Genomic DNA, 13,052 nt, shown 5'->3' with positions numbered 1-13,052 from the left:
GACTGTAGCTTTACTGACAGGTCAGGGAGTTTGCTGGTCCCCATTGATTTGTGCAAAGGTGACCTCAAGATGTACTCTAGGGGAGTGGTAAGATGGCTCAGTAGGTATAGGTGCTTTTGGCAAGCCTGAGGATCTGAGTTGGATTCCTGAAACTCACATGGTTTAAAGAGAGAAGTGACTCCCCCAAGTTGTCCTCTGACTTCCACATGTGCACCTTGACACACGTGTGCAGCGTGCTCACACATACCATTATTCAATATTCACATGTTAGTGATAGTGCTGGAGACAGAAAAAGGACCAAAATGCATAAACAAATGCCATATTTTTAAAAAAAGGGTATGTTGAGCCAATGACTTTTTCACTCTAGGGTTACCATTCCATTGTATCAGTGTTTCCCCAATGGTAGAGAGCAGTGTCTGCAAAAACGTTTGTTGACTGTTTGAAAAAAAAAATCGTATGATATGGGGCTGTGGAGAACTTTCTGATGATCTCCAAAAAAGACATTGAAAGATGGAAGAGAAAGGAAGAAATGAAGAGAGATCTAATGATCTTTGTTTTTTAGTATGTATAGGTGTTTGCCTGTATGTGTTGTACATGCATGCAGTGCCCAAGGAGACCAACAGAGGGCATCGGATTCCGGGACTGGGGTTACCTTGCGCACTATCATGTAGGTGCTAAGGATTGAACCCAGGCCTTCTGGAAGAGCAGTTAGAGCTCTTAACTGCTGAGCCATCTCTCCAGACTTAAGATACAGTGTTGAAATGGAGCTGCCAGAGCTAGTAGTTAACGAGGAGGCAGATGTGAGCACAGCTGTGTGTGCCTGTGCTCTGGGGCCAGCGAGACGGATTGGTGGGCTTGCAAGCAAGACTAAAGGCCTGAGTTCAGTTCCCAGGACCAACATGGTGGAAGGAGAGACTGGACCCTCTCAAGCTGTCCTCTGACCTCTATGGCCATGGCATGCAACTGTACACACACACCCCTCCACAAATAATCATAAGATATAATTTTCAAAAGTCGAATGGTCAGCCCGACAGTGGTGGCACATGCCTTTAATTGAGGCCAGCCTGGTCTACAGAGTGAGGCCCAGGACAGGGTCCACAGCTACACAGAGAAACCCTGTCTCGAAACACCTCCCCCCCCTCCCCCGCAAAAAAATGTTCAGGTCCCCAGCATGCAGCTGTGGCTGTGAGGATGGAATGCTTGCCGGGGCAGTACTTGATGCAGGGGAGAGAAAGGAGGAGTTGGTCTGGTTGCCTAGCAACACTTAAAAGCCCAGAGATGAAGATGAGTCACCAGGAATGAGACTGAGCAGAGGCCATGGAGGAGGGGCAGCGCCCTCCTATCCCTGTGTAGCTGCCTGGACTAGGGGAAGCCTGCAGGGTCTTCGTTTTATTTTCTAGTGCTCACCGTTCATCGTTCATCGTTTCACATCTGTTGTTTCCATAGATGAGGTCGTTAGTTCCCGAAGTGTACTTCAATGATCCCTGGCTTTGTGGGGGTGGGATGGGGATCAGGGACTTTTCAGGGGTCCACACATTCGAAATGAGTTTCCTGGAATGTTTAGGTATCCTAGCTTCTCTCCCTCCTGCCTTCTCTCCTCTTCTCCTTCCTTCCCTCTCTCCCTCCTTCTTTCCTTCATTCGTTCCTCCTTTTGATTGAAGGCAGACACACTACTGCTCAGGAATGTCCTGGGGGAAGTCACTGACAGTCTTTTGGACCGAGAAGGGCTTCTAAGATCAAGTCAGCCAGTCTGCCCGCATCGATGGGGGAAGGGCTTTGCCAGATGATGGCTGCTGGAGGAGGAAGAATCAGTTTCCTTCAAGGGTGTGGCTGCTGGTAGGCTGCCTGTGTCCCACTCACATGTGGGCAGCACTAACTGGACTCAGTGTTTGTTTTTTAAAAAAGGGAGAGAGGCATAAAGTTGGGGAGCAGGCGCACTGGGGGATGGCCTGGGATGAGTTGTCTGGGGCAGAGAGGATGAAGCCAAAGTACATTGTATACAAATGTGAAATTCTCCAAGAATAAATAAAAATATATTTTGAAATAATTTTTTACACTCATTTTCTAAATATGCCTTGTTTTTTTTTTTTTTTTCTGGGTGAAGGTTCATTTGCATACCTGTAAGGTTCCTAGTATTTGATTCCAAGTTGCTATGATCATTTGTGATTCTTTCCCTGACTATAAAGTCGCATGGGAAATGCAACGCATGTCCTTTTCTAACAGGCCAGGCCGAAATGCAGATATTCTGAGAGACAACTGTCTTTGGGCTGGTTTTGCTCCTGTAAATAACCCACCTCACCCCCAGGCACCCAATACAACTCATTACTTCACCAGCTTGAACTTCAGTGGTGTCCTTACTTTGATCTGTCCTTAATTCCCTACCTGGGATGAATAGATGTCTGTTCATGCCTCCCCAGAAACAGCGACCCACAAGAGAGGGTTAGTTTTAATTGTCAACTCAATGCAAGGCAGAGTCACCTGGGGAGAGAGTTTCAATGAGGCACTGTCTACATTGGGTTGGCCTGTGGGCATGCCTATAGCGGATTGTCTTAAATGAAGTCAGGGTTATGTAGGAAGATCCAGCCCACTGTGAGGGGCATCATTCCCTAGGCAGGGTGTCCTGAATTGTACAAGAGTGGACACACTGAACTTCAGCAAACAAGCAAGCCAGTGAGCATGTCTTTCTGCTCTTGATGTTGGATGTCATGTGACCAGCTCTTTGAAGTTCCTGCCTTGACTTCCCCACAACGATGGGTTTAACCTGGAATTGAAAGCTGAAATAACCGCCCTGCCCCTAAGTTGCTGTTTGTCAGGTTATTTTATTGCCACAACGGAAATGAAACTAAGACTCCAAGTAAGCCCTTTATGACTGGGCTATGTTCCCAGCCCTGGTTACCCACCTTAGTACACATCTCAGTGGCGTCAACTACATTCATATTGTTCTCCAGTGAATAATAACTTTTATTCCCAAGACTGTTCATGTTACAAAACCGAGACTCAGCATCTACCAAAATCTCACATTCTCTCTCCCTCCCCAGCCTCTGGCAGCCTGCACCCTAGCTTCTCTCTCTGAATGAAAGCCAGCTACACAGCTTGTGGAAGTGGAATCAGGCAGTCATCACTAACTGTTGTGAGTTCTTTTTCTCACTCAACCTGACATCCTCAGCGCGCATCCCTGCACAGCATAGGTCAAAATTTGCTTCTTTGTGTGCCAGGCTTTTTTCATTATTTACTCATCTTTTGATGGACACAGGTTGCTCCACCTTTGTCTGGAATGCTGCTGCTGTGACCACGAGCTCCGCACATGGTTGCAAAGGTTTCTATTCTTTGGTTGCGCTGGTTTCGTTTCTGTTACTGTGATAAAAATATCCCAACCAAGAGGCAATATAAGGAAGGAAAGGGTTCATTTGGCTTGCAATTCCATGTTGCAGTCCATTTTCATGGGGAAGTCAAGGTAGGCATTTACACCATCACACCGGCAGCCGAGAGCAGAAGAAGAAACACAGGTCCTTGTTTAAATGCTTGCTCACAGTTGGTTTTCTCTTCTCTCATACTGCTCATGACCGCTATGCCTAAGGAATGGTGCCACTCACAATGGGCTGGCTCTTTCTACATCAGTTAAAAATGAAGACAGACTCCCACAGACATGCCTCCAGGCCAACATATCTGGGCAAGTCCTCATTAATATTCTTCTCCCAGGTTGTTCTAGGTTGTAGTTGACATTTTCAATGAACCAGGACAGTGGTGTAAATCCAATGCAAAATTGCTGGATCATGTGGAAATTCTGTGATTTACTTATGTCAGATCCTGTCAAAATTAATGTTCTGCTATGTATAAAGTCGCAGTCTACCCACAATGAAGAAAGGGTCCAGTTTCTCTGAGACACATCAGCATTGTTTTTTTCTGTCTGGTGGACACTGTGATGGCTAATTTTTGTCAAATTGACATAAGCTGGGGCCATCTGGGAAGAGGGATCTTCAACAGAGAAAATGCCGTTATATCTACCTGTGGGTGAATGAGGGGGGGCATTTTCTTGATTAATGATTGACATAGGAAGGCATCCCCCATTATGGGTGGTGCCACCCCCACCACTGGGCAGGTTATCCTGGGTTGTATAAGAAAAAGCAGGCTGAACAAGCCATGAAAGGCAACCCTGTGAGCAGTGTTCCTCCATGGTCTTTGCTTCAGGTCTTGCTTCCAGGTGCCTGCTCTGTTTGAGTTCTTGCCCTGCCTTCCCTCAGTGTGGACTGTGATTTGATTTTTTAAGCCAGATAAGTCCTTTTCTGCCCAAATTGGTTTTGGTCATGGTCTTTATCACAGCAATAGAAAGCAAGCTGGGACAGACACTTGACCGTGTTAGGGTGGATGCGGTGGTTTCTTCATTCTTTTTGTGTGTATGTGTGTGAGTGAGTGTGTGGGTGCTCGTGCCTGTGGGCACACAGAGGCCAGGGGCCATGTTGGGTATTTTACTCTATCATTCTCCATTTTATTCCTTCAAGACAGGGTCTCTCAGTGAAACTGGACCTAAGCTGGTGGCCAGCAATCTTCAACAAGCCTCAGGTTCTTGTCCTTGTGCAGCTGTAGTGATACAGTTTCATGAACCCTCTCCTGACCCCTCACCCATACTTGTATAAGAAACCCCATTGAAACTCATGGGACTTTGGTGGCATTCTTACTTTGGTCTCTTATTGGTTCCCTATCTGGGGTGAGAAGACATTTGCTCATGTCTCTCCAGGAAGAGTGTCATGCAACAAGGTTTCTTGTGGGTTATAACAGCCGCTGTACTTCATGTTTGAAGTGGCCAGAGGGACCCCAACCCAGAGGGAATAGCGATGTTACCTCTTGACACGGAATTGCTGGTTCGCGTGGAAATTTTGCTCTCAACATTGTGAGAAACAGCCACGTTGTTTACCATAGCTGCTGTGTCTTTTGCTTTACTTCCAGCAATGAATGAGTGATGGATCCATAACTGTCCTTGGAACTTCAGACTAAAATGAGCAAGATGCTAGCATGTCACATGAGTCTTGCGACAATAGAAGCAAAGGAAGTACTGATGCATGCTACAATGAGGATTAACCTTGAGAACACACGAAGGGGAAAGGTACCAACACTCAGTCAACCTATGGAGCAGAAAGATGAGGGGCTGGGGGATAACTCAGTTAGGAAGGTGATTGCTTTGCAAGCGTCAGGACCTGAATCTGAGCTCTGAGAATCCATGAGATGGCTCAGTGGTTAAATTGTTTGCCACACAAGTGTGAGGACCAGAGTTCAGATCCCAGAACCCATATAAATGTCATGTGGGCATGTTATTCCAGCCTTGGAAGGCAGAGACAGGGCATTCACCACAACAATCTGCCTACAGAGAACAGGCATATGGGTGAGCCCTGGGTTTGATTGACAGATTCTTCCTCAATGAACAAGGTGGGAAAGCAACTGAGGGTGATTCCTTACATCAACCTTGGGCCTCTGTACGCACATGCATGCATGTGTATATGCATTCCCACACATGTGCCCATATACATGCAAACAGAAACACACACACACACACACACACACACACACACACACACACACACACACACTGAAATGGAAAAAAGAAATGAAGAGTGAAACAATCCCACCATCCAGCTTGCCCCAAGTGTGGAATGGCATGCTGAGAGCATGGACTCATTCACAAATCAGGAAGGCAGGTGATGGTGACTCACAGGTTGCAGCCATGGCCTCAAATCACACTCATGCAATGGACTGAGATCAAGCTTCTTAGTTTCCTAAACAAAGAGGGAGGCTGCCCACCACCCCACAGAAAGACTCCTTACATGTAATTCCACCACCCACAATCACTTAGTTTATAGTATGTGTTATGTACGGTGACGGGTACATGGGACACTGAGCAGAGACAAAGAAAATGAGATCCCGCCGGGTGGTGGTGGTGCACACCTTTAATCCCAGCACTCGAGAGGCAGAGGCAGGTGGATCTCTTTGAGTTCAAGGCCAGCCTGGTCTACAGAGCGAGATCCAGGAAAGGCGCAAAGCTACACAGAGAAACCCTGTCTCAAAAAAACAAAAAACAAAAAAAAAAAAAGAAAAAGAAAAAGAAAGAAAGAAAGAAAATGAGATCCCTCTATTCAAAATGGTCTACAGTCCCTTGGGTTTTCTTAAGGGACAAAGCTGAACACAAAAAGGTTTGGATTCTTGGTTCTCCAAGGGTCTAGAACAGGACTCGTGTATAAAATGTGTTGATTACTGTAGAAGTGGGCTTTTGGGAGCCGTGAAACCATAAGATAAGATGGATAAGAAATAAGGAAGATAGGGCTGGGGCTGGAGAGACGATGCAACAATTAAAAGAAGAAATTGCTTTTGCAGAGAACCAGAGTTGGGCTCCCAACACCTGTGCAGCTCCAGGGCATCTGGCACTCTCTCTGGCTTTTGAAGACACCACACTCATGTGCACATATTCTTCCACCCCTGCAACACACGTAAATGAAAATAAAATGTGAAAGATAGAGCTATGAGGGGAGAGGGGAGATAAGGGTTGAGAAACAGAGGGAGAGTGGTATATTCAGACAGAATAGGATTCTAGAAGAGAGAGAAGAGAGGTGATGGCGCATGCCTTTAATCCCAGCACTCGCGAGGCAGAGACAGGTGGATCTCAGAGTTCAAGGTCAACCTGGTCTACAGAGCAAGTTCTGGGACAGCCAGAGCTACACAGAGAAACCCTGTCTCAAAAAAACAGACAAACAAACAAACAAACAAGATTCTAGAAGAGAAACAGAGAAAAACAGAAAGTTGAATAGACAGAGTAAAGGAAACTCAGAGAGATGCAAAGACTGAGCAAGTCAGAGGCGAAGAGAGAGGAAACCAAGGAAGGGACAGGAATTTGGTGGCAGGGAGACCAGCAGACGTTTGAAAGGAAGAACTACAGCAGATGTGTTGTGGTGTGTGTGTGTGTGTGTGTGTGTGTGTGTGTGTGTGTGTGTGTGTGTGTGTGTGTATTAGATGAGAGAAGCCAGAGATCCAGAAATAAGTGAGGAGAGAAATTAGAGTATTGTGGAGAGGGATAGGTTGAGGGATGCTCACAGATCCAAGAAGACAGAAGATAAAAGAAGCAGGAACAGCAGGGCGACTCTGACGACCAGAGTTCGTGTCCCAGGACCCATACAGTGGAAGGAAAGAACTGACTCTTACAAGTTGTCCTCTGACCCCTACCCCCTCAATAGACAAGGAAACAAAGAAACAGGTAATGTGAAAACAAAGGAGAGGAAGCAGAAGAGCAGTGGAGAAGATGATGTGACACAGAGAGATTCACCTGGCTTTCCTCCCAGGGTGACTTCCAGCCTCACATCTGGAAAGGGTAGATAGGGGCCCATGGGGCTCTGGGGCCAAGATCAACCCGCCAAAACCTCATTACCGATGGCCAATAATGGGTCCTTGTGGGAGCCAAGTGTGGTCCCAATGTCCTGACCCAGGGAGAGATCAAAGTGGGGAGTCTTGTAATTGCTCCCCCAGTCCCTCTGTGTCAGAGCTCTCTACGGATCTGGGTAGAGGAGTTAAACTCATCCTACACTGAACACAGTCTGGATAATTTGCTATTTCCCCTGCTGCTGAGCCCAGGAGCCTCATGCACACTGTGCACCCTTGGTGGTGGGAAGACTCTATCTACTCCATGATGAGGATGTGGAGCCATGGAGTCGCTATGCGGTAAAGGAGGAGGTGAGGAATTTCTGTGAGGTGAGTCTGTTAAGGTTTCAGATTCTTGAGGGAGACCCACAGGGAATCAGTGAGATGTTCTGTGATTCAGAGAATCTGCTGTACAAAGTGATTTGTGTGCATATAGGGCAGAAAGGTTTCTGGGAATCCCATCTCTCTCCATCTCTCTTCCATTGCAGTCTCGACCCAATATTCACAGGACAGGAATGTACGAATTTCTCATGATTGACTTCCTTCCATGTACCTGTGGCTTCAGTGGGTTTGTAACTACTGGAAGACTCGGATATTTGCGAATCTCAGGTCCAGCCATGGTCTCTCTTCTAAGTCCTGGGCTCATCTACTCAAGTGATTGGTAGATGATACTAGTGTAGAGATCACACAAGGGCCTAAGAAATGGAATACTTAAGAGGTATTGCATACCTCTATTTCTTGCACTTGGCAGGCTGATGCAGTAGGAAAACAAGTTTGGGTCTAGCCTGGGATACATAGCAAGGCCATACAGCAAGATTGTTGAAAAGATGGGAAAAGAGTGGTCTCCAAAAGTCAAAGAGGAGAAAAAGGAGTCAGTTCTCTCTTCTTTAAAGTGAGTGTGAGTTTGTGGTCAAGGGCAAGGGGAATTTTGAGAGTTGCTTATACAACTGTGCATACGGCACTTCCCTAGAACCAAGGTCCACATTCCCACTGAGAGTAGAATCCAGAAGTCTTCTCAGATGTCCCAGTCAATCAGAATGTGTCACCCTGTGGTTGACACATACAATGGCCTTCCAGTCCCACTTGGCAGGGCTGTGGCTGGAGCCACATGCTCATCCTTTCTTTCACTCATCACACCCTGGCCATTGGCTCCCTCTGCCCAGCTATGCTCACTCCCACCATGTGGCCTGGACGCTCACTTATTCTGAGGGTCTATGGGCTCCTGCCTCCAACACCATCTCCCCAGTCTTGATAGACACCTTCCTAATGGCTCCATGTGTATTAACGCACTCTTCAAACAAGTTTGTATGTGATGTGCAGAGACTGTCTGCATCTTATAAATGAGGAAATAGAAGGTTTTTGTTTTTTTTTTTTGGACATGGGCAGAATCAGTACAGAGCAAAGTGATTGTAGAGATTGCCCATCTCAGCCACTCCTTTCCCATCCTTTCAACAAATGGCCTTTGGATACTTCATTACAAGACTTTGAGGTCATCCTAGGATGTATCTGTGAAGGAGTTCTGGAGGGTGGGAGACTGTTGGGGTCTCCTTGAGGTGGTCCTACCAGGAGAGGAACAGGCCAGATTTTTCCCATGAGCACTTTGCTGTCCTAATATCCATTTAATCTGGGCTGTGTAGCAGAGAGAGGCAGAGCTGAGCCAGAGGTGTGATGCACAGCTGTCTTATAACATGGGCTGACCCTGGCCACCGGTGCTGAAGAGAGAGAATGAGGATTATGAAAAGGAGAGGAAGTGGAGGGTGGTGAGAGAGGAGGGGTTGAGGAGAGCAGGAAGAAGAGGGGGAGGAGTGAAGGAGCAGATGAGGGGGGACAGAAGAAGAGGCCTTTAGAGGCAGGGACACTGATGGGGACAGCGAGTCACAGAACTGTAAGGAAGCAGAAGAGTGGAAGAGAGGGAAGAACAGGGTAGGAAGAGAGAGGACGAAAGGCACAAAAGGTAGAGAGACAGGGAAACGTAGAAAGAAGAGAGGAAAGGGGGTGTGACTGAAGGAAGGAAGGAGAGAAGGAAGAAAGGGAGGAGAGGGAGGGGAAGGGAAGATAGGAATGGGGGTGGACAGGGTTTGTGACACAGGATAAGTAGAGTGGAAAGGAAACGTGAGGGACCGAAGTAAAGTGACAGGAAAGATGATCTGCAGGCGTTGTGAGAAGCCAGGGGCACATGTCAGTGGAGGAGGGGAAGGCAACTCTGTGAGAGGGAAAAGGAGAGGAGAGGAGAGGAGAGGGGGCAGGAGAGAAGGGGGGAGGGGAGAGGAGGAGGTGTGCCTCTGACCTGCCTGTGTCCTGGAACCTTTGTATAATATAGTCTCTTTCCAGCAAAACAGAGCAGGGCCTCTTGAGACGTAATCTTGGATCCCAGGCGCAACCTTGGATCTTAACCATGATTGGCACAGAGTGGGAGGCGAGCTGGTGATTTCAGAAGCCGGGGAGAGGAAAGGGAAGAAGGGCAGCAAAAGGCAGCACCAGACGACCCAGTGTGTGGGCCACCCTGGGGTTACGTTTGGGTGTGGGGTCACTGGTCCCCAGAGCTGGCTCGGTCTTCCAACCCCTCTCATACCCCCACCCCACCTGTCAGGGGGCACCCTTCACTATGTAAGATATTTGGGGCTGAAGGACTGAATGACAAATGGTGAGGAGTTGGAGTTAGGGTTAGAATTAGAGGGTTAGGCTTAGAGGTGTGGGGGGGTCCCAGGTCTTGAATATTATTAAGGACCAGCCTTAACAATCTTCTTCCCAGGGGCCCAGAAGAGAAACTATGAATGGCGAGAATTATTTTCGGGAAAAGAATCTAAGTACACCGAGCTCTTCATCTGTCTACTTTACTCCTCTGGGATAAAATTCTGTCTACACAGCTACAGTTGTCTCATGCTTAACTCCGTTCTTGCCTGTTTTATCTCTACATTTATCTGCTGTCCCCTCTAAGTTCTATCTTAATTCTCTCATCTTAGTTCTGCCCCATCTAGGTCTTTCTTATCTCGTTCTTCCCCATCTGACTCTTCCTCATCTTCCATCTCATTCTTCTAGTGCTCCAGTCAAAATCCTCTCCAGTCAAAATCCTCCCTCAGTCTCTGAGGTGTACAGTTCTATACCCATGCAATAGCAGTGCTCTAGCTAAAGCAAGGTCACCAGACTTGAGTTCTTACAAGGTCATAAAGGCAGACAAGAGATTTCCTCAGGCAGTGACCCTCAGGCTTTCCTTTACAACCCAAAAGGGGGGTGGTAAAGGAGGAGGTCAACTAAGAGCTAAAATCGGTTAATGTATCAGAAAAAAAGAATTTTTGTGCTCAAACTACATTCCTAGGGGTGGTTAGGTAAATGTTAGGAGTCTACAATGTTAGTATAAATACCACTAAGGCTGTATAAGAAAAGAGGGTCTGAGCTTAATTTACCTTAATTCAGGAGATCGTTTGGCCTTGGATGCTTGATAAGTATTTCAGATAAAATACACTGTTATGAGTTCTTGGAAGCATGCATAGCATACAAGGAAATCATTGCAGGAATCGGCGGATACATATACAAAAGCTAAAATATCGCCAAGACTTAAGCCATGGCTTGACCTTCGGAGAAGTCCTCGACTTTTCCAAGTAGTAGCTTTTGTGGTAGTGGTTGAACTCCATTACATTTTCCTGCGCCTTATGAGGACTTAGACAAAACCAGCCTGAACGAACCTGGATGTGAATTACGGTGCCAGATGGTGATGTAGAACTATGGAGACCTGGAGAGAAAATGGAAGGGGATGGGTAGGGAAGCAGGGGGAGATGACAGGGAGAGGAAGAGGAAGAGGGAGGATGGAGAAGAGGAGGAGAGAGGATAAAGAAAGAGAAGTGGAGGACAGAGATTGGAGGGAGGGAGAGAAAGGGATGAGGAGGAGAGAGAAGGAAGAGAGAGGTAGATGAAGAGGGAAGGGGTATGAGAGGAGGGAGAAGGGAGACGGGAGGGAGGGGCAGAGGGGAGAAGGCTGGGGATGGAGAAAGGGGAAGAAATGAGGGAGTGAGGGGGAAGAGAGAGGAGAGAGAGGAAGAGAGAGAGAGAGACAGGGAAGAGGGAGGTGACGGGGGCGGGGAAAGAGAGAGAGGTTCTTTTACAAAATGATATAGAAAATATGTTTTAATTAATACTTTATCACCATGATCTTCAGTGTGTGTGTGTGTGTGTGTGTGTGTGTGTGTGTGTGTGTGTGTGTGTGTGTTTCAGGCTCAGGTCATTAGGGTTTTGTCAAAAACCTTTAAGAGGAAAAATTCAGATTCAAAAACTTCCTTCCGTACAACATAGTTTGTGAGCGGCAGAGATAGAAAACAAGTTATTGTCAAAGGAAAGGGAAGGGGTAAACAAGACATAACTTAGATTTGGGGGTGCACAAAGAGAGAGTGAGGAAGAGAAGGGAGGAGCTGGGTTCCCGTCCCCATCCCTGATACTCCTAGCCCAGAGGGGCTGCCATGATCCTGCCATTGTCTCTGTCTCCAGGATGGGCCCAGGAACCCTCAATGATTCAGGAACCCCGGAATTCCTCCTGCTGGGACTATGGGCCCCACCTTCCCTTCGTCCCCTGCTCTGGGCCTCACTTCTCCTGGCCTACCTCGCCACGGTGTTGGGTAATGGTACCCTCGTGGGATTGATAGCTCTGGACAGACGACTGCACCGGCCCATGTACCGCCTGCTGACCCACCTGGCCCTGCTGGATACGGCCTATGTGAGCACCACGCTGCCGCAGGCGCTGGCACACATGACCATGCACCGTGCCCGCCTCTCGCTGGCGCGTTGTGGGGCGCAGCTGTACGTGGGCATCTCCCTGGGTAGCTGCGAGGCCATCCTCTTGGCTGCGATGGCCCTGGACCGCTGCCTGGCTGTGTGCAGACCCCTGCATTATTCGACCCTGGTGACCGCGCCCCGCTGTGCAGCGCTGGCTGGAGCATCCTGGACACTGGGCTTTGTTCTGTCTGTGCCCAATGCGGTGGCCACGCTGCGCCTGCCCTTCTGTCCCGGGAGGCCTGCGGTGGACCACTTCTTCTGTGAGCTGCCCGCGGTGCTGAGGACAGCGTGTGCAGACACCACGGCCAACTACAGGCTGGTCTACGGCCTGGGCGTGCCCATCCTCCTGGTACCCTTGGCCTTCATCCTAGCCTCCTATGCCTGGATTCTGGCAGCGGTGCGCAAGCTGCCTTCGGTGGGGAGTCGCCGAAAGGCCCTGTCTACCTGCAGCTCACACTTGGCGGTGGTAGGGCTCTTCTACGGCACGGTGAGTGCCATGTACCTGCGGCCCCGCGCCTCTAGTGCCCTCCCCGCCAGACATCATAAGCTGGTGGCTGTTTTCTACCTGGTGGTCACACCTGTCCTCAATCCACTCATTTACAGCCTTAGAAACCGTGAGGTCCACATGGCAGCCCTCTATGCCCTGGCCCGGCTTCGGGGGATTCGCACTGTGTTGCACTAAACCTCTTGTGCCGGGAACAGAACTTTCTCTCAGTTCTGGTCCCTTCAAATTCTGTGGGGACATCTTTCTTTTTATTTTACCTTTTTTGTTGATGTTGTTTGTTTTGGTTTTTCGAGACAGGGTTTCTCTGCGTAGCTTTGCGCCTTTCCTGGAACTCACTTTGTAGACCAGGCTGGCCTCGAACTACAGAAATCTGCCTGCCTCTGCC

At 48.3% G+C, this 13,052-nt stretch overlaps 1 protein-coding gene across 1 annotated transcript; it reads left to right on the top strand.

The window, feature by feature from the left end:
* Positions 1-11,878: 11,878 nt before the first annotated feature.
* LOC128095529 (olfactory receptor 2G3-like) lies at positions 11,879-12,844 on the top strand. The gene has a single exon (XM_052714586.1). It carries the CDS (start codon positions 11,879-11,881, stop codon positions 12,842-12,844), a length of 966 nt encoding a protein of 321 aa, XP_052570546.1.
* The last annotated feature ends 208 nt before the right edge of the window (positions 12,845-13,052 follow it).

Source organism: Peromyscus californicus, unplaced genomic scaffold (assembly GCF_007827085.1).
Source record: "Peromyscus californicus insignis strain IS unplaced genomic scaffold, ASM782708v3 Scaffold_4__1_contigs__length_199733344, whole genome shotgun sequence".
Classification (NCBI taxonomy): domain Eukaryota; kingdom Metazoa; phylum Chordata; class Mammalia; order Rodentia; family Cricetidae; genus Peromyscus; species Peromyscus californicus.
This window is presented reverse-complemented; position numbering and strand designations above follow the sequence as displayed.

Bases quoted from the DNA above. Each gene is read 5' to 3' on its own strand.
- LOC128095529 (XM_052714586.1), top strand. From the start codon at position 11,879: ATGGGCCCAGGAACCCTCAATGATTCAGGAACCCCGGAATTCCTCCTG.